Genomic DNA, 22,163 nt, shown 5'->3' with positions numbered 1-22,163 from the left:
ATGTCCCCTCCCCATCTAGCCTGCAAGTTGAAAGCCTCTGTACTGATTTTCTAAGTATTAAAAAGTGAGGTCAGTGGCACGGTTTTAAAAGCTTTATTGAGATATACTTTACATGTCTTAAAGTTCACCCATTACAAATGTACAAATCAATGATTTTTCGTAAATTCTTAGACTTGTGCAGCCATTACCACAATCTAGTTTTAGAACATTGCCGTCACCCTGTTTGCAGTCCGACCTCATCCTCACCTCCCTTCCTAGGCAGCCACTGATCTGCTGTCTATCTCTGTGTTTTCCAGACATTTCATAAATGAAATAATATGGGATCTTTTGTATCTGACTTCCTTCACTTAGCATAATGTTTTTCGGGTTCATCCATGTTGTAACAGGTATCAGTACTTCATTCCATTATATTTCTAAGTAGTATTCCATTGCATGGATATATCACATTTTGTTTATCCATTCACAGTTGATGGACATTTGGGTGGTTTCCAGTTTCTTAGTGTTATGGATATTGCTGCTTTGAACATTCCTGCATAAGTCTCTGTGTGAACATACGTTCATATTATCCTTGGGTAATTCCTAGAAGGGGAATTGATGAATCATATGGTAAACTTTACTTTTTAAGAAACTGTCAAACTGTCTTCCTAAGTAGCTGTACCATTTAACATTCCCACCAGCAATGTATGAGGTTTCTAGTTTTCTCACATCCTCACCAGCACTTGTTATTGTCTGTCTTTTTGATTGTAGCCCTCCTAGTGGGTGTGTCATGGTATCTCATTGTGGGTTTAATTTGCATTTCCCTAATGATCAATGACTTTGAGCATCTTTTCATGGGCTTATTACCCAAAGGCACATTTTGTCATCTTCGTATGAGGATATATGTGGAAGAGGTGTATGACATACACAGTTGGGAGTCGCAGTGGAGCGCAGTGCAGTGGGAGCTCAGCTGAGCCCCTCTGCCCGCGCACCCCATTGTTGAGGGCTCAGGGAATACTTGTGGGTGAAGTCATGGCAAACATGAGCCCCAGGGGGCTAGGAACCATCAGCCAAGCGGAACCTGATCCACGTAGACTCTAGAAAGGGTCAGGAGCTGGATGGGGGAGGAGAGAGGGACAAGCACAGTCCTACTGTGTCTGGCATCTTAGTCTGTTCAGTAAGGTATAACAAAATACCAAACACTAGGTGGCTTCTAAACAACAGAAATTTATTTCTCACAGCGTAACTGGACAAGGCCGGTACGGAACCCAAGTTCAGCTGCTCGCCGCTCGACAGGCCAATTCGAGAGACAAGTGTTGGTGGAAAAGGAAAAGTTGCTTTATTCAGGAGCCCAGCAACGTGGGAAGATGGTGGACTAGTGTCCTAAGACCATCTCCAAGTTGCCGGTTAGGAGACAAAGGTTTTAAAGGCAGCGTGAGAGTGAGGGAGGGGGCTGCAGGGACCCTGGTTAGCTTGTCCTATTTGCGAATTTGTTGGCATCAATGTGAAGTTTCGAGTATCACCAATCATCTGGTTTCAGCCAGTCTGGGCTCTAAGTGCTGGCGGTTGGCAGTTTTCACCTGGTGGGTCTGCTTCCGGTAAGAACAGCTTGCGGGGGGTGGGTGGTGGTGTCAGGCCTGTATCTGTAGCTTTCAGGGGCCTGGGTGTTCGGGACCTGCTGTGGGGCTCGTCTAGAGTCTCAACTGTACCCGTTTCCCGTTCCAACAGCTATTCTTTGTTTCTCCATCTTCGCATTTCCTAATCATTAACTCTTGAGGCAGCCTTTGGAGACTCAGGGGAGGCGTGGGAGACTAAAGCAAAAGGCTGTTATCTTAAAGGACAGGGACACAGGGGCTTGTATGCAGTTTCAATCCCCCCTTTGATACCCCTCAATCTTTTTTTTTATTTTTACATTTTATTATTTTTATTAGTTTCTGCTTTATAACAAAGTGATTCAGTCATACATATACATCTGTTCCCACATCCCTTCCCTCTTGCATCTCCCTCCCTCCCACCCTCCCTATCCCACCCCTCCAGGTGGTCACAAAGCACCGAGCTGATCTCCCTGTGCTCTGCAGCTGCTTCCCACTATCTATCTACCTTACGTTTGGTAGTGTATATATGTCCATGCCTCTCTTCCGCTTTGTCACAGCTTACCCTTCCCCCTCCCCATATCCTCAAGTCCATTCTCAGTAGGTCTGTGTCTTTATTCCTGTTTTACCCCTAGGTTCTTCATGACATTTTTTTCTTAAATTCCATATATATGTGTTAGCATACGGTATTTGTCTTTCTCTTTCTGACTTACTTCACTCTGTATGACAGACTCTAGGTCTATCCACCTCATTACAAATAGCTCAGTTTTGTTTCTTTTTATGGCTGAGTAATATTCCATTGTATATATGTCCCACATCTTCTTTATCCATTCATCCAATGATGGACACTTAGGTTGTTTCCATCTCCGGGCTATTGTGAATAGAGCTGCAATGAACATTTTGGTACATGTCTCTTTTTGAATTATGGTTTTCTCAGGGTATATGCCTAGTAGTGGGATTGCTGGGTCATATGGTAGCTCTATTTTTAGTTTTTTAAGGAAGCTCCATACTGTTCTCCATAGCAGCTGTACCAATTCACATTCCCACCAGCAGTGCAAGAGTGTTCCCTTTTCTCCACACCCTCTCCAGCATTTATTGTTTCTAGATTTCTTGATGATGGCCATTCTGACTGGTGTGAGATGATATCTCATTGTAGTTTTGATTTGCATTTCTCTAATGATTAATGATGTTGAGCATTCTTTCATGTGTTTGTTGGCAGTCTGTATATCTTCTTTGGAGAAATGCCTATTTAAGTCTTCTGCCCATTTTTGGATTGGGTTGTTTGTTTTTTTGCTATTGAGCTGCATGAGCTGCTTATAAATTTTGGAGATTAATCCTTTGTCAATTGCTTCATTTGCAAATATTTTCTCCCATTCTGAGGGTTGTCTTTTGGTTTTGTTTATGGTTTCCTTTGCTGTGCAAAAGCTTTGAAGTTTCATTAGGTCCCATTTGTTTATCTTTGTTTTTATTTCCATTTCTCTAGGAGGTGGGTCCAAAAGGATCTTGCTGTGATTTATGTCATAGAGTGTTCTGCCTATGTTTTCCTCTAAGACTTTGATAGTTTCTGGCCTTACATTTAGGTCTTTAATCCATTTTGAGCTTATTTTTGTGTATGGTGTTAGGGAATGATCTAATCTCATACTTTTACATGTCCCTGTCCAGTTTTCCCAGCACTACTTATTGAAGAGGCTGTCCTTTCTCCACTGTACATTCCTGCCTCCTTTATCAAAGATAAATTGACCATATGTGCGTGGGTTTATCTCTGGGCTTTCTATCCTGTTCCATTGATCTATCTTTCTGTTTTTGTGCCAGTACCATACTGTCTTGATTACTGTAGCCTTGTAGTATAGTCTGAAGTCAGGGAGCCTGATTCCTCCAGCTCTGTTTTCGTTCTCAAGATTGCTTTGGCTATTCGGGGTCTTTTGTTTTTCCAAACAAATTTTGAAATTTTTTGTTCTAGTTCTGTGAAAAATGCCAGTGGTAGTTTGATAGGGATTGCATTGAATCTGTAGATTGCTTTGGGTAGTAGAGTCATTTTCATAATATTGATTCTTCCAATCCAGGAGCATGGTATATCTCTCCATCTATTTGTATCATCTTTAATTTCTTTCATCAGTGTCTTATAATTTTCTGCATACAGGTCTTTTGTCTCCTTAGATAGGTTTATTCCTAGATATTTTATTCTTTTTGTTGCAATGGTAAATGGGAGTGTTTTCTTGATTTCACTTTCAGGTTTTTCATCATTAGTGTACAGGAATGCCAGAGATTTCTGTGCATTAATTTTGTATCCTGCTACTTCACCTACTTCATTGATTAGCTCTAGTAGTTTTCTGGTAGCATCTTTAGGATTCTCTATGTATAGTATCATGTCATCTGCAAACAGTGACAGCTTTACTTCTTCTTTTCTAATTTGGATTCCTTTTCTTCTCTGATTGCTGTGGCTAAAACTTCCAAAACTAACTTGAATACGAGTGGTGAGAGTGGGCAACCTTGTCTTGTTCCTGATCTTAGTGGAAATGGTTTCAGTTTTTCACCATTGAGGACAATGTTGGCTGTGGGTTTGTCATATATGGCCTTTATTATGTTGAGGAAAGTTCCCTCTATGCCTACTTTCTGCAGGGTTTTTATCATAAATGGGTGTTGAATTTTGTCGAAAGCTTTCTCTGCATCTATTGAGATGATCATATGGTTTTTCTCCTTCAATTTGTTAATGTGGTGTATCACGTTGATTGATTTGCGTATATTGAAGAATCCTTGCATTCCTGGAATAAACTCCACTTGATCATGGTGTATGATCCTTTTAATGTGCTGTTGGATTCTGTTTGCTAGTATTTTGTTGAGGATTTCTGCATCTATGTTCATCAGTGATATTGGCCTGTAGTTTTCTTTCTTTGTGACATCCTTGTCTGGTTTTGGTATCAAGGTGATGGTGGCCTCGTAGAATGAGTTTGGGAGTGTTCCTCCCTCTGCTATATTTTGGAAGAGTTTGAGAAGGATAGGTGTTAGCTCTTCTCTAAATGTTTGATAGAATTCGCCTGTGAAGCCATCTGGTCCTGGGCTTTTGTTCGTTGGAAGATTTTAAATCACAGTTTCAATTTCAGTGCTTGTGATTGGTCTATTCATATTTTCTATTTCTTCCTGATTCAGTCTTGGCAGGTTGTGCATTTCTAAGAATTTGTCCATTTCTTCCAGCTTGTCCATTTTATTGGCATAGAGTTTCTTATAGTAATCTCTCATGATCTTTTGTATTTCTGCAGTGCCAGTTGTTACTTCTCCTTTTTCATTTCTAATTCTATTGATTTGAGTCTTCTCCCTTGTTTTCTTGATGAGTCTGGCTAATGGTTTATCAATTTTGTTTATCTTCTCAAAGAACCAGCTTTTAGTTTTATTGATCTTTGCTATCGTTTCCTTCATTTCTTTTTCATTTATTTCTGATCTGATTTTTATGATTTCTTTCCTTCTGCTAACTTTGGGGAGGTTTTGTTCTTCTTTCTCTAATTGCTTTAGGTGTAGGGTCAGGTTGTTTACTCGAGATGTTTCCTGTTTCTTAAGGTGGGATTGTATTGCTATAAACTTCCCCCTTAGAACTGCTTTTGCTGCGTCCCATAGGTTTTGGGTCGTCGTGTCTCCATTGTCATTTGTTTCTAGGTATTTTTTAATTTCCTCTTTGATTTCTTCAGTGATCACTTCGTTATTGAGTAGTGTATTGTTTAGCCTCCATGTGTTTGTATTTTTTACAGATCTTTTCCTGTAATTGATGTCTAGTCTCATAGCATTGTGGTCGGAAAAGATACTTGATACAATTTCAATTTTCTTAAATTTACCAAGGCTTGATTTGTGACCCCAAGATATGATCTATCCTGGAGAGTGTTCCATGAGCACTTGAGAAAAATGTGTATTCTGTTGTTTTTGGATGGAATGTCCTATAAATATCAATTAAGTCCATCTTGTTTAATGTATCATTTAAAGCTTTTGTTTCCCTATTTATTTTCATTTTGGATGATCTGTCCATTGGTGAAAGTGGGGTGTTAAAGTCCCCTACTATGAATGTGTTACTGTCGATTTCCCCTTTTATGGCTGTTAGTATTTGCCTTATGTATTGAGGTGCTCCTATGTTGGGTGCATAAATATTTACAATTGTTATATCTTCTTCTTGGATCAATCCCTTTATCATTATGTAGTGTCCTTCTTTGTCTCTTCTAATAGTCTTTATTTTAAAGTCTATTTTGCTGATATAAGAATTGCTACTCTAGCTTTCTTTTGATTTCCATTTGCATGGAATATTTTTTTCCATCCCCTTCCTTTCAATCTGTATGTGTCTCTAGGTCTGAAGTGGGTCTCTTGTAGACAGCATATATATGGGTCTTGTTTTTGTATCCATTCAGCCAATCTGTGTCTTTTGGTGGGAGCATTTAGTCCATTTACATTTAAGGTAATTATTGATATGTATGTTCCTATTCCCATTTCCTTAATTGTTTTGGGTTCGTTATTATAGGTCTTTTCCTTCTGTTGTGTTTCTTGCCTAGAGAAGTTCCTTTAGCATTTGTTGTAAAGCTGGTTTGGTGGTGCTGAACTCTCTCAGCTTTTGCTTGTCTGTAAATGTTTTAATTTCTCCATCAAATCTGAATGAGATCTTTGCTGGGTAGAGTAATCTTGGTTGCAGGTTTTTCTCCTTCATCACTTTAATTTTGTCCTGCCACTCCCTTCTGGCTTGTAGAGTTTCTGCTGAGCGTTCAGCTGTTAACCTGATGTGGATTCCCTTGTGTGTTATTTGTTGTTTTTCCCTTGCTGCTTTTAATATGATTTCTTTGTGTTTAATTTTTGACAGTTTGATTAATATGTGTCTTGGCGTATTTCTCCTTGGATTTATTCTGTATGGGACTCTCTGTGCCTCCTGGACTTGATTAACTATTTCATTTCCTATATTAGGGAAGTTTTCAACTATAATCTCTTCAAATATTTTTGAAGAGTCCCTTTCTTTTTCTCTTCTGCTTCTGGAACCCCTATATTTCGAATGTTAGTGCGTTTAATGTTGTCCCAGAGGTCTCTGAGACTGTCCTCTGTTCTTTTCATTCTTTTTTCTTTATTTTGCTCTGCATCAGTTATTTCCAGTATTTTATCTTCCACCTCACTTATCCGTTCTTCTGCCTCAGTTATTCTGCTATTGATCCCATCTAGAGTATTTTTCATTTCATTTATTGTGTTTTTAATCGATGCTTGATTCATCTTTAGTTCTTCTAGGTCCTTGTTAACTGTTTCTTGCATTTTGTCTATTCTATTTCCAAGATTTTGGATCTTGGAAATAGAATCTTGCATCATCTTTACTATTATTATTCTGAATTCTTTTTCAGGTAGACTGCCTATTACCTCTTCATTTGTTAGGTCTGGTAGGTTTTTATCTTGCTCCTTCACCTGCTGTGTGTTTTTCTGTCTTCTCATTTTGCTTATCTTACTGTGTTTGGGGTCTCCTTTTTGCAGGCTGCAGATTCGTAGTTCCCATTGTTTTTGGTGTCTGTCCCCAGTGGCTAAGGTTGTTTCAGTAGGTTGTGTAGGCTTCCTGGTGGAGGGGACTAGTGCCTGTGTTCTGGTGGTTGAGGCTCGATCTTGTCTTTCTGGTGGACAGGTCCACACCTGGTGGTGTCTTTTGGGGTGCCTGTGGCCTTATTATGTTTTTAGGCAGCCTCTCTGCTAATGGGTGGGGTTGTGTTCCTGTCTTGCTAGCTGCTTGGCATAGGGTGACCAGCACTGTAGCTTGCTGGTCGTTGACTGAAGCTGGGTGCTGGTGCTGAGATGGAGATCTCTGGGAGATTTTTGCCGCTTGATATTATGTGGAGCTGGGAGGTCTCTTTGTGGACCCGTTTCCTGAAGTTGGCTCTCCCACTTCAGAGGCACAGCACTGACTCCTGGCTGCAGCACCAAGAGCCTTTCATCTACCCGGCTCAGAATAAAAGGGAGAAAAAGTAGAAAGAAAGGATTAGTAGAAGAAAGAAAGAGAGAGAGAAAGAAAGGAAGAAGGAAAGAAAGGAAGGAAGGAAGAAAGAAAGGAGGGAGGGAGGAAGGATGGAAAGAAAAAGAAAGAGTGAATGGAAGAAGGGAGGGAGGGAGGAAGGAAAGAAAGAAAGAAAGGAGGGAGGGAGGAAGGAAAGAAAAAGAAATAGTGAAAGGAAGAAGGGAGGGAGGGAGGAAGGAAAGAAAGAAAGAAAGGAGGGAGGGAGGAAGGAAAGAAAAAGAAATAGTGAAAGGAAGAAGGGAGGGAGGGAGGAAGGAAAGAAAGAAAGGAAGAAAGAAAGAAAGAAAGAAAGGAAAGAAAGACAGGAGGGAGGGAGGGAGGAAGGAAAGAAAGAGAAAGAAAGAAAGGAGGGGCGGAGGGAGGGAGGGAGGAAGGGAAGGTAGGAAAAAAGAAAGAGAGAAGATAAAATAGAATAAAGTATAAAATATAGTAGCGTTATTAAAATTAAAAAATAATTATTGAAAAAAAAACGGACAGATAGAACCCTGGGACATATGGTGGAAGCAAAGCTATACAGAGAAAATCTCATACAGAAGCATACACATACACATTCACAAAAAGAGAACAGGGGGAAAAAATCGAAAATCTTGCTCTCAAAGTCCACCTCTTTAATTTGGGATAATTCGTTGTAAAAAGAGGAAAAGGGGAAAAAGTCTGAAATCTTGCTCTCAAAGTCCACCTCCTCAATTTGGGATGATTCGCTGTCCATTCATGCACTCCACAGACGCAGGGCACATCCAGCGGACTGTGGAGCTTTAATCCGCTGCCTCCGAGGCTGCACAGAGAGATTTCCGTGTCTCTTCTCTGCTCTCACAGCTCCCGGGTCTCAGCCTTGGACCTGGCCCCGCCTCTGCGCGTAGGTCGCCGGAGGGCGTCCGTTCTTCGCTCAGACAGGACGGGTTTAAAGGAGCCGCTGATTCGGGGGCTCTGGCTCACTCAGGCCGAGGGGAGGGAGGGGCACGCAGTGCGGGGCAGGCCTGCGGCGGTAGAGGCCGGCGTGACGTTTCACCAGCCCGAGGCGCTCCGTACGTTTTCCCGGGGAAGCCGACCTTGGGTCCCGGGACCCCGGCAGTGGCGGGCTGCACAGACTCCCCGGAAGGGGGGGTGGACAGTGACCTGCGCTCGCACACAAGCCTTGTGGTGGCGGCAGCAGCAGCAGCAGCCCCAGTGTCCCACGCCCATCTCCGGGGTCTGCGCCTTCAGCCACGGCTCGCGCCCGTCTCTGGAGCTTCTTTAAGCAGCGCTCTTAATGCCCTCTCCTCGCGCACCAGGAAACAAAAGGGAAGAAAAAGTCTCTTGCCTCTTCGGCAGCTCCAGACTTTTCCCCCGGACTCCCTCTGGGCTAGCTGTGGTGCACTAACCCCTTCAGGCTCTCTTCCTGCCGCCAGCCCCAGTCCTCTCCCTGCGCTCCGACCGAAACCCGATACCCACGCCTCAGCTCCCAGCCCCGTCCGCCCCGGCGGCCGAGCAGACAAGCCTCTCGGGTTGGTGTGTACCTGAGGGCACCGATCCTCTGTGCGGGAATCTCTCCGCTTTTCCCTCCACACCCCTGTTGCTGTGCTCTCCTCCGCTACTCCGAAGCTTTCCCCCTCCGCCACCCGCAGTCTCCGCCCGCGAAGGAGCTTGTAGTGTGTGGAAACCTTTCCTCCTTCACGGCTCCCTCCCACTGGTGTAGGTCCCGTCCCTATCCTTTTGTCTCGATTTATTCCTTGTTTCTTTTGCCCTACCCAGGTATGTGGGGAGTTTCTTGCCTTTTGGGGTGTCTGAGGTCTTCTGTCAGCGTTCAGTAGGTGTTCTGTAGGAGTTGTTCCACGTGTAGATGAATTTCTGATGTATCTGTGGGGAGGAAGGTGATCTCCGTGTCTTACTCTTCCGCCATCTTCCTCTTCTCTCCAAGTAGTGTATTGTTTTGATACCCCTCAATCTTGAGGGGAACAGGTGTTGGACAAGAAAAGGAATAATGTTTTGGGTAAAGAGGTTAATCATTAACTCGGCAGAGGAGCTCAGTTTTCGGGGGACTTGACCTCAACAGTTCTGGACGCTGGGAAGTCCAAGATCAAGGTGCCCGTGTAGTCGTGCTCTTGTAAGGGCCCGTTTTCTGGCTCACAGCCTGTGCCTTCTCACGGTGTTTTCACATGGCAGAAGGGGCAAGGACCACTCTGGAGCCTCTTTAATAAGCGCTAAGCCCAGTCCTGAGGGCTCCCCCTTCATGACCTCATCACCTCCCAAAGGCCCCACCACCTAACAACACAGTCTTTGGGGGTTAGGATTTCAACACATGAATTTAGTGGGGACACAAACGTTCAGACCATAGCACTGGGCAAGTGAAAATAGCTCTTCATGAATGGACTTAAACATACTGGGGCTGGGGGGAAGGAACCAATGAGAAATGAGCTAGAGAAGTAAGTGGGGGCAAGGTCAGGAAGGGCCGGGCTGAGAACCCCTGGTGCCCTTCAGGGAGGGAGCATCACGATCAGATGATCCTTTAGAAAGTTCCACTCACAGCGCAGAGGGAAACAGAGTGGGGGGCTCTGGGCTTTCCTTCACAGAAGCTGTGTCAAGTCTCTCACGGCCTTGAACCTCAGCTCTATCTCACTAGGACCCAGCAGGGCCAGAGCTATTTGTGGGGCCACCTGTGGCACTAAGAGTGACCTCCACCCTCCTGTGTTCGGCAGGTGCTACATCACCCTCACCCAGTCTCTGCACCTGACCATGAGCGGGGCTCCAGCAGGACCTGCAGGCACAGGCAAGACAGAGACCACCAAGGACCTGGGCCGAGCACTGGGCATCATGGTCTACGTGTTTAACTGCTCCGAGCAGATGGACTACAAGGTACAGGCCCAGCCTCGGGGGGACTAGGAGCTGGGCCGCAGCTTCATCCTCGCCACCCTGGTCTAGCTCAGAGGCCCAGACAGGGAGGTCCCTGCTCCTTCACAGGAGGCCTGAGGACCCTTGCCCTCAGGAGCTTGTGGACCTCCCTGTAAACTATAGCATCGTGGAATCCACTTCCACTGATGAGCTTTGCAACCACAGAGAGATGACTTCACCTCTGGGGTCTTCCTTTCGTCATCTGTAAAATGAAGAAGCTGAACATATATCCAAAGGCCTAAATTCATGATTTGACCCAGAACCACAGAAAGGCTCATAAATGGCTGATATAAAAATCTTCACATAAAAGTCATAGATGTGTTCTTGTGTAAAAGTGGGCATTTCCCCAGAATTTCTACAAGGGCAAAATATTCTAGGTTTGACTTCCGAAGACATACTAGAGTAACCTCTATCTTTAGCAAGAGGTACACAAAAGACAAGTGCAAGGGTAATGTTCTTCATCCAGGCACTCATCATTTTTACATTTTTTAATGTATTCCAGGCTCTGTGTCATAGAGAAAGGCAAAAGAAACAAGAGGCCCATTAGGTCACTTCTCTGCTAGCAACGTTCTGCTCACAACTAGACCTTATTCAGATTCTTTTTTTTGAAAAAAGCATAACAGATTGTCTCACTGTCTCATTTCTATTTTATTGTATGTATTTTTGTAAACTGCCTTAAGTTCCCTTTTGAAAATAGGATAGCAGGTAAATAAATTTAGAGTGGAAAAAGAAAACATTTGCACTAAATAGATCAAATATTTATATATATATATATATATATATATATGATGTGATATATTGCCTGTAAAATAAATTTAATTTAAAGATAAATTTAGAGGGGGCTTCCCTGGTGGCGCAGTGGTTGAGAGTCTGCCTGCCGATGCAGGGGACGTGGGTTCGTGCCCCAGTCCGGGGAGATCTCACGTGCTGCAGAGCAGCTAGGCCCATGAGCCATGGCCGCTGAGCCTGCGCGTCCGGAGCCTGTGCTCCGCAACGGAAGAGGCCACAACAGTGAGAGGCCTGCGTACCGCAAAAAAAAAAAAAAAAAGAAGAAGAAAAACTTATTACTGAACCTGACCCCACCAATTCCTCTTAGAGTACAGGGTGAGAGGAGGAGTCTGCCCTTAATTTGTTTGAACTGTGCAAAGCTTCAGTCATGTGCGTCTAGTACAGACACAGATCAGAGCAAGAACAGTAGGTATAGCCGTAGTGAGATACAGCAAAGGTAAGGTGATCCCTTCCTAGACACCAAACATCCTTTGTAACCAAACAGCCTCAATAAGTAAGCAGTCTGTAAACCTCCTCTTCCCTTTGTTGTCCAGCTATTCAGAATTATTTTTATCTCAAAGTACACACCAGCAATCAATTTATTGAGCATCACCATTGCTCAGCATCTGTTGGGAATCATGGGAGGATATCAGAGATAGATAGGTAGGTAGATGATAAAGAAAGAGAGAGAAATAAAGAAAAAGAAAGGAAGAAAGAAGGAAGGAGAAAAGGAGAGAAAGAAAACATAGGCAGGTCAACAGATGACAGATGAGAGAGAGAGATAATAGATGAATGATAGATAGATGGATATAAATAGATAAATGATAGATGATAGATAAGATAGACATATGAGAGATAGAGATGGGAAGGAAGGAAGGAAGGAAAGGAGGAAGGAAGAAAGAAAATAAAGATACGTAGGTAGATGACAGAGAGATGAGAGAGGGAGATAATAGATGAATGGCAGATAGATAGATAGATGATAGATAGATAGATAGATAGATAGAGTGAGCATAACCCAGTCCATTAGGAGAGACAGGAACGATATATGAAATAATTAGGGGAGATAGCAGACAGCATTACCCTGAGTGCTAATGCGTGTTCTGCGAACTCTAATCCCTGGAATGCTCCAGAGCTGCGGGAGAGCCACCAAGTGCTCTGGTCAGAAAAGACATCGTGGAGGAGGTGAGAGCTGAGGTTGTTTAAGGTTGTTAAGGTTTGGATGACCACCAAACAGGGCGTGTGACCTTTTAGCGCAGCCCCACCCACTAAAACATCAGCTTCAAAAACAGGACCGAGTTCTTTGTGCAGTTGCTGTCCTTCCCCTGCTCCCTGTGCTGACTTCACCCTGAGCTCTCTTCACAGGGTTTGGCTGGGGCGAGGAGAGGAAAGGAGTGAAGGTCAGAAAGAGCCTTCACCAGCGTCACTCACAGCAGCGCATTCTGTTTCAGTGTCTCCAGAGAACAAGCTAGAAACAAACATGGAACCATGGTGGGGTCCATTCGAGTGGATTGGGGAGCAGGGGAGGATGGGAGATGGGGTTGAGCAGGGAGAAGAGGAACACAAGACCACTGGGAAGCTCTGACCTTGAGGTGTCAGGCCACAGAAACGCTGCAGGCTGCAGGACTGAAGCAGGAGCGTGATGAAGACAAACGGTCTTTAAGGAAGACTCCCTGGGCAGCCAGATGAAGGGAGACAGGAAGAGACTGGAAGGCGGGGAGGAACATTTTTAGGAAGAACATTGCAGTCGTTCAAACCAGAGAGGCAGAGAAGCCGATGATGGGGTAGCAGAAATGGAAAAGAAAGATTGAGAGGCTTGAAAAAATTAAATGATACTTAGTGAACATGGGGAGGGCGTGGGTCAGGGTGAAACAGAGGAGGAGGAAAGAGGAGAGTTTGGGCTTTGTCAAGGACCCTCACAATCCCCTCTGCCTCAGGAATTCTGTAGGGAGGCATCGGGTAATGGGGTGGACGCAAGAACTGTGTGGAGGCTTGGGGGAAAGGGTTAGGGTTAGGGTTTGCTTTACTCTGCTAGTGCTGGCTGGAAAACCCATAAAACTAGCCACTTTCTCTGGAAATGGTTGCTGTTTTAGTGCTAAGACATTCTTCATATTATAGCAGCAATACTTTCCCCCTGGACCTCAATTTGGAGAGGCTATTGCTGAAACATCAAATGACTTTGAATCTGAAAGTATCTGGAATTCTGTGACTTCTCCATGGCATCAGTACCGTAGAACACCCACTCCTTGAGAAACCCTGCTCTCTATGCTTCTGAAACATTATCCTTCCACGATTCTATCTGATCTTGCCTTCTTGATCTCATTTTTTGACCCCCTTTCATCATTTCAAGGTTTACTTTTATATGGATGACTCCTGAATCTGTTTTCCCTCTTCACTGAAGTTCTGGTAGTGTCTTTAACTAGGCAGTAGAGGCCTCCGTTTGGATGCCCTTCTCTCATATTCGGTCAACACTCGTCTCAGACAGTTCCTGCTGACTCCCTGTTTCCTTCCGGCCAGGTTCCTCATCCCATCAATACTAATCATCTTATTTTTCCCCGTGGGCCAGGGTGGACATCTTAAGACATCTTAATTGTTTCCTGTCCTTCCTTCCATCATTCCAATCAGTCAGCAATGTTTATTCTTCCTTCAGCAAGGCTCTCGCTTCCAGGCCTTCAGCCTTATTCTGAGAGCCCTTATCCTGTCCCAGAAACTCACCATCTTATGGCAAGGCGACAGCCCAGCCCAGCTAATGGTACCCTCGTGCTGTTGTGGTGACATCTTAATTGTTTCCTGTCAAAAAACGGGGCCACATGGAGTCCTGGGTTCTGCTCAGGCCCTTGGGGGTAAAGTGTGGGGTGACGATTATCCCCCTATGGAAACTCTACTTTCTTCTGTTTTATGTATTGGATTTCCATTTGATGAAAGGTATCCACAGCTTTAAAAAGTTTTAAAACCACTGTTAGCTGGAGAAGCATGGATTTTGATTCTCAAAACTGACTTAGTGTTTATAACCTTTGACAGGTGGCAATATATATATAATGTGTGTATGTGATATACATATATGTAATGTGTGTGTATGTGATAGTTGACAGGCTGTTTTATTATTTTACATATATATATGTGTGTGTGGCAACCTGTCAAATGTCATGTATATATGGCAACCTGTCAAATGTCACAAATACTAAGCAGAAGTTCGGGAATATAAGTATGTCATATAAATGAAATATAAAATATATATTACATTTTATTATATATACGTATATATATACATATGTATACACACACACACTCATGAATATAATACTAGCAATATCCACCTGCAGAATTATTTTGAGCACACAAACACAATGCCTAGAACTTATGTCACCTCCTCAGAGAGACTGTGACTTCTCAATCTGAAATAACTACATGTCCATCACGTCTCAATAAAACAGAATGAATAAATAAATAGCCACATTACCCTCATGTTAAGACTCCATTGGGACTTATCACTACTGATAGTTTCTTATTTTTGTGTTCGTTGTCTTTTCCCCATTAGGATCCAAAACCCTTGAGGATCGGGTCAATTCTCCCTTGTTCAGGGCTGAATCCTCATGACCTAGGACGACCCCTGGCACATAGCACAGGCTCAGAGTAGATTTGTTGCATGAATAGAGAAATCAGTTAATTCAAGGAGCTTAGTAAAAGGTGGGGTTGATTCTTCCCTCTGTTTTCAAAGTCTGCCCCACATCTAACCTAGCTTATGTGATGTTAGACTGGGTCTCCTAAAATACCGATTTAATCATGTTTTTCTCTGCTCCAAACCTCCAAAGATCTCTTATAATAATTCAAGCCTTTTCAGAACCATGACCCTCTTTATTAAATCAACTTTCATGCCAAAATGACACCTTTATTTTTCTCTGTACCTACCATGACTTTGCTCATCCTTTGTCCATAATCCTTCCTCGTCCTGGAAAGCCCTTATCCTTCTGCTATGCCTGCACAGACACTGTTATCTTATTAAGTCATGATTCCAATGTATGTTCTGAAGATACCATGTACTTCTGTGAGATATCAATACTCCAGATCTTCTGGTTCTGTTCTTGTGTTCCTTCCACTACACTAATGTTTGCCAGAATGCATTCTGAGAAAATCAGGGGTCACATGAGGAAAAAAAAAATCCTAGCCATATAACAAAGTTGAACTAATTTAATTTTGCCTGACTTCTCAGGGCCCTTAAAATGCCCTTATACATTGTAAATTGACCAAAGTGGGTTACAGAAAGCAGTGTTTTCCAAACTTGATTTACCAGAGAGTCTTGTCTTCAAGGAGCATCTCCCAGCTTTGGCATTCCATGAAATAAACTTTGGAAAGTGCTGTTGTAGTACTATGTGAAATTCACTTCTTTGGCAAAACTGATCCGTCTACAGCCCTTTGACCCACCCCTCTCTGGACTGCATAACATTTGTGATCTATATTATCCATTGGAACCACTGCTCATGTAGCAATTTACCTGTTTTATTTGTATGCCTTATCTCCACAACCTAACTAGAAGCTCTTAGAGGGACTGAGCCTCTCTGGGTCTATCACGTGAGCTGTGCATGGAGCAGATAGTCAAAAAATGCCCACTGAGTAAATGAATGGACTTTTCGACTTATTTGCATGTTCTGAGCACATCAGTGATGTTTCCTTGCCAATGGCCTTGAGTGTCTCCCAGTCGTCTCTCCCTTTATATGGCTCCATGGTTTACTAGTTCACATTGAATGGCCAGAGTGGTTTTCATTTTTAGGACAGATATACCATCTTCCATCTGAAATTATTCCCTTACTCTCATTTAAAAAGATTTACCTGTAGTTTATTTCCAAACTTCCCTTCCCACCCCCATCTCCAGCTTCCCATCACTCTGGGAAACCTGGGTATTTTGCATGAATTCAAAGATACAGACATAAACTTTTTCATCAGCACATGCCGAATGCTGAGTGGAAGGATTTTTGTCTGTATGGTGCAAGAAATATAATATTTTATTCGTTTCCTGGGATTTTGAAAGCTACAGAATCAATACAAGCCTGATGACATTTTAAAGGGATTTTGGTCGAAGTGTCTTGAAAAGGTTCTGTTTGATCCCATGACTTATGTCGGCACCCAAAGCTATCAAAATTTTAATTGTCCTTGAAATTTTAATACGAGTTTCTAACCAGTGGTCTTTAGGGAACTGGAAGTTCTATACTATAGGGGATGGAAAATTACTTAGATGTCTAACAGTAAGCCCAGCAGATAGTAATTTAATCTTTGTACATTTTGTTGCAGTCTTGCGGCAACATCTACAAGGGCCTTGCTCAGACCGGTGCCTGGGGCTGTTTTGATGAGTTTAATCGAATCTCCGTGGAGGTCTTGTCAGTCGTGGCTGTGCAGGTATGGGGGCCAGAACTTGATGGGAGCGCTGTGGTCTTCATGCCAAGCACTGAGGATTTGTGCATCCTCTTGCTTTTACCCTCTCCTCATCCACTTGCCTCTACCCTTTCCCCTGTTGCATTTCCTGCCCTTTCTTCCACCTGCTAAAATCAGGCCTGGGTGCAGGATATGGGTATCATGCTGGTCCCTACCAAGATGGATCCATTTACTGGCCATGATTTTCCATTTTCTCCTCTGTAAAACAGGAAGAAAGAACATCCATGCACCTGCTTCATAGGGGTAGGAAAGGATCCAAAAAGATGGCAGAGCCCAGCTCCTTAGAAGAGGCACAGACTTGGGAAGTTGTCAGACCAGGACTTGAAATTCAGCTCATCTGTTTCCTCGCTGAGCATCCTAGCCAGGCACCCCACCTCCCTCAGCCTCGCTCACCTAATTATGTACAAAGTGAGGGGGCAGCATGAGTGTTGTTGGATGAAGAAAATCGGTTTTTGGTTAGATTTCCCCTAAGCATGGCACTTGTCTTTCAGGTCATCCAGGAAGCACTTACTAAACACCTACAGCATAGTCAGTGCTGTGCTCAAGGCCAGTGTGAAGGGTCCCCAGTTGAATAGGACAGTATTCCTAACTTCAAAAATCTTGAGTTCTTGAGACACTCTTCAATGTTCTAGATGTGATTTGATTTCTGTTATCTTGAAGCCAGGCCTTGAAAAGATGGAGAGGATTTGGATTTGGGTAAGGATCCCATAGACAGTGCGAGCAGCAGAAAGAGGGTGGGTAGAAAAAAGTGAACAATCCTTTGCTGAAAGTCTGCTTTGTACCAACTTGCTGATGCTTGTCTGCACTGTTTCTTGGTGAAGCTCCTGAAAGTAGCAGAAATGTAGGTTCTTCTCTTGTTCCTAGGGGTGATACGGGGTCTTCCCTTTCCTTAGGGTTGTTTGATTCAGTAGGAGTAGGTAGAAATAAGTCACAGAGCTGCCTGAACACTCTCTCCGCGGAAAACCCTTGACTGGCTTGGTTCACAAGAGCTGACGGTGCCATCACATTGGCAGCCTGAAATTGCCTACCACGGAAATGGGCAAATCCTACAAATTGGGGCATTTTTTTCTTCCTGGAGAGCTGGTTGTTACACGTTTACCAGCAACACCTCTGCCTCGTGAGGACATGAGGCCGGTGTTGCCAGATCTTTTACATTTTAAGGAGAAGCTGAGAGTCCAGATTTTTATTAAAAATCTCTAGATTTCTAAAAGTTGGCAATTTATTTAATTAAAAACAAAACCTGAGCTGAACAAACAAAACATGTCCACTGACTGCATTCACCTCCAAGTAGTCACCTCACAACTTGCAACCAGGAATGATGCATTTGTAAAGACTGTTTGAGTTTTGTGATATAAGAGGTAGAGTAAAAGAAAATGAACCTTTCCTGAAGGACTAATTCTAGGCCTAGAACGGTTCTGAAAATCAAGAGGGAAGCATAAGCTTCTTGCCACAGTGTCTGTTGGGATCGATAACCCATAATTATTTCTACCCCTCTTTATGTCCACCTCTCTCATCTTTGCGTTTATGATTTTCTGCCCCCTTTGCTGGCTGCTTGCCACAGCTTCCGGAGAGCACCTTCTTGTTCTCATCAGCTAGGCTGTGCTGCTCTTACTGCCTCGCTTAAACCCAGGACCATTCGTCATGAATAGCCACACCTGTGGTGTCCCGATGCAGCACTCAGTGCCTGGGGTTGCTGACGGGCTGTCTCCATGTGTCCCCACAAGGAGCCCAGGGGAAGAACAAAAGGTGGGAGCTGCACCAAGGTCAGCAGAGACCTCTTCTTGGGCTCCAGAGGTATAAACAAGTTCCACATGGAATTGGGCTTTTAAAAGAAGCAGGTTCTTGTAGAGTGGAGTTAGCCAGACAAGGCGGGGGAGAAGTGGTTATGTGTGTCAGCTCTGAAACCACACTGCCAGTGTTCAGTTCTGGTTCTGCCACTTTACTAGCTGTGTGACCTTGGCATGTCCATGTCTCCAGGTCCACATTTGGAAAGGGAGTTAATAATACTAATAACTACGAGATGCAGTTGTAGTCATTATTAAGTGAGTTAACATATGTAAAGCACTTAAACAAAGCCCTACACATAGTAGGCACACAATAATAAATATTAGTCTCTGTTATGATGGTGATGGTGATGGTGGTGGTAATGGTGGTGGTGATGTTGATGGTGGTGGTGATGGTGATAATGATGATGGTGATGACCATGGTGATGGTGGTAATGGTGGTGGTGGTGGTGATGGTGATGATGATGGTGATGACCATGATGATGGTGGTAATGGTGGTGGTGGTGGTGATGATGATGATGATGGTGATGACCATGATGATGGTGGTAATGGTGGTGGTGGTGGTGATGATGATGATGATGGTGATGACCATGGTGATGGTGGGGGTGGGGGTGATGTTCATGATTACTGTCATTATTACCTGAACCCTGCAGGAAATGGGTTGAAGAAATGTAGAAGGCTAGAACACACAGGACAGGGAAGAAGGGTCTACTCCCTGGTCTCAGCAGTCTCCCCTGCACTGTTCACTCCTTCTCAGCCGGCCAGGCTCTGGCTGTCTTCACAAACTTAACAGTGTCCTAACCGATGAGGCAGTGCCCAACAGCCACTGTCCCCAGTGCATAGTAGACAGATGCTGTGAATTTGCCTTACAGTATTTTGAAACTGCCAAACACAAGGTCAGTGATGAGTTCAAGATTAATTCCCTTTTGCTTCTGGAATTAAATGAAATAAATTCAATCTGGAATTCCCTGATGCTTCCACACTCTCGTCTAGGAATACATCATAGGAAACATTCTCAAGAAAGTGGTCTGACAACAACCTGGGCAAAATCTGAGCTAGTACCATTTAAAATCATAGACCCGGGCTTCCCCGGTGGCGCAGTGGTTGAGAGTCCACCTGCCGATGCAGGGGACACGGGTTCGTGCCCCGATCCCGGAAGATCCCACATGCCGCGGAGCGGCTGGGCCCGCGAGCCATGGCCGCGGAGCCTGTGTGTCCGGAGCCTGTGCTCCGCAACGGGAGAGGCCACAGCAGTGAGAGGCCCGCGTACAGAAAGAAAAAATAAATAAATAAATAAATAAATAAAATCATAGACCCATCCAAGGAGAAAATTGCACTAACTGTTCACGCTGCAATCCAGGCTGGCATATTGGTGCAGAAGCTGCACCAGCTGTGACAGTTCTACCCGCCCTACCCCTCCTCTGCTGCCTCCCCTCCTCTCCTCTCCTCACATGTCGGTGCCCCTCTTCCCAGTAACTTCTACAAAAGTGAGCATGCCTCGCTATTCTTGGAGGTGGAAATTTTCATGTCTCTGTCAGATTGGCCAAGCAGAATTGCATATCCAATTGGGAAAACTGTGGCAATTCCAAGAACAATTACTCTGTTATTCTTAAAACGTGTAAGATACTACATACTTTTTTGGGGAATTTTGCCACTACTATTGCAATCAGCTCCCTAGGCCTTGGGTTATCTGGGCGAGGAGACATGTGCCACTACGCTGTACCTCCAGCCACTGGTCCCCCTCCACACTGCCTGGTCAGGCGTCCCTGCCACTTTGTCCCTTCTACAGGTACGAGCCCTGGCAGTAGGCTGGGCTGGGGCAGCAAGTGGCTAGAAGCAGCAGAGCAGCTAGCAGGGACTCGGGAGCCCATCATAGCAGTGTTCCAAGTACTCAAGGAGCTAAACAAATGCTAGCATCTCAGAGCCAAGGGAACTCCTATGTAACACCCTTTATATAGGAGTTTAAGGTCTAAGGTAAAAACATAGAAATATTTTTTTAAATGTAAAAAGTGATGAGTGGTTTGTACTTCCTGAAGACAGCAGACTCCAATCTGCCACTGCAAAGAGAAGCATGGAGTGAGCCAGGCAGGATTTTAATAATGCATGGCATTTGGGAGCAAAGGCTGGAGAAGAGAATGACCTCAGGGGACCACAGAATGAATGGGCCACTTCCCTAGAATGTAGGGGGACAACGTAGAGGGGTGTGGAGAAAAAGCTGAGAGGAGGAGCATAGCCTAGGGCTAGCCGATGGCCTCCTTAAAATTTATCACCTGCAAGTAAGATGGGATGACTTTGATACTTCACCAGTGTGTCTGATGCAAGGCCCTACCTGCGTGGGAGGGTATAGGGGCAGAACTGTCTGTGATCACCAACTTCCAGTCTTTGGAGGGAAAGATGTCATTCTTAAGATATCCAGTCAAGCCACTGTGGTCAGACAAGCACACGTGGCTTGTGTAGATAGCAGGACTGATCATTTGATATCAGAGCTGGGCTGCAATACAGAGAAGTAAGACCTACACATGCATCTAAAATATAAGGCAGGAAGGAAGTTCCATTCAAGAGGTGCAGTTAAAGCCTGTAGAAACTGAAAGAAAGCGAGCCCATCTAGTCAAGAGGCAGTGGAGGGTCATGAATTGGAATGGGGCATTGTGGTTCTGGGGCAAGCACACTTAATTGACCACCAGCTGTCCTGAGAATGGACAGTGGAGGGTGCTGGGTGGGGTGGTGGCATCTAGCCCCATGCTGCTCCAGCGGTGGACCAGCAGCATCAGCATCCCCTGGGCACTTATTAGAAACGCAGACTCTAAAACCCACCACAGACCTGCTGTAACAGAATCTGCATTTTCAGAAGACCCCCAGTGGTTCATAGGCACCATGAAGTTGGAGACAAGCTGCCCTGGGTGCAGTATTCTCCACCCTGGTTGCACATTAGAATTGCCTGGCAATTCTGAAAAATAGCAGTGCACAAATGCACAGTCTCCACCCCAAAGATTTTGATTTCATTGGTCTGGGGCAGGACCAGGGCATCAAAGTTCAAAAAAAACCTTCCTGCATGGTTCTCATGTTCAGCAAGCATTGAGAACCACAGCTGAGAGGGAGGCTGTAAAGTAAAGAGAAAATCCTTGAGGACCGTGGAGCTTGGGTTCCCACCAAGACCCACAGGATCAAGCCTGGCTGGTCCAGGTGAGTGGGCTGCAGGGACGTGTCCTCTCCATGGCAGGTGGGGCAGAGGGATCAGAGGACTCAGGCTCCTTGAGAGGTGGAGGGGGGTCAGTCTGCAGGTATGAATGGAGACACCTGGGCAGAAGCAAGTACGAGTAGAAATCTAAGAACTGACTGGACTGCAGTGGTTCTTGGACTTCAGCATGCATCAGAATCTCCCGGAGGGCTTATTAAAAGATGCTTTGTTGGCTTCCCTGGTGGCGCAGTGGTTGAGAATCTGCCTGTCGATGCAGGGGCAACAGGTTCGTGCCCCGGTCCGGGAAGATTCCACATGCCGCGGAGCGGCTGGGCCCGTGAGCCATGGCCGCTGAGCCTGCGCGTCCGGAGCCTGTGCTCCGCAACGGGAGAGGCCACAACAGGGAGAGGCCCGCGTACCACAAAAAAAAAAAAAAAAAAAAAAAAAGGTGCTTTGTTGGACCACACCCCCAGAGTTTCTGATTTGGTCAGTCTGGGCTGGGGCCAAGAATGTGCATGCGAATTTGGTAGGACCCAGGGACACAAGGTGTGGAATGGTGGACA

The 22,163-nt window shown here is 44.6% G+C and overlaps 1 protein-coding gene across 2 annotated transcripts in view; it reads left to right on the top strand.

Moving 5' to 3' along the window:
• The window catches only part of DNAH9 (dynein axonemal heavy chain 9), a 314,223-nt gene that overhangs the window by 106,476 nt on the left and 185,584 nt on the right, over positions 1–22,163 (top strand). For both annotated transcript variants that reach the window (XM_060082642.1, XM_060082641.1), the window contains exons 27-28: positions 10,254–10,410; positions 16,498–16,602. In XM_060082642.1, coding sequence (XP_059938625.1) covers positions 10,254–10,410; positions 16,498–16,602 — 262 coding nt within the window. The remainder of the gene's footprint in view (positions 1–10,253; positions 10,411–16,497; positions 16,603–22,163) is intronic.

Source organism: Mesoplodon densirostris, chromosome 18 (assembly GCF_025265405.1).
Source record: "Mesoplodon densirostris isolate mMesDen1 chromosome 18, mMesDen1 primary haplotype, whole genome shotgun sequence".
NCBI lineage: Eukaryota > Metazoa > Chordata > Mammalia > Artiodactyla > Ziphiidae > Mesoplodon > Mesoplodon densirostris.
The sequence above is the reverse complement of the archived record's forward strand: the minus strand, read 5'-3'. Positions and strand labels throughout refer to the sequence as shown.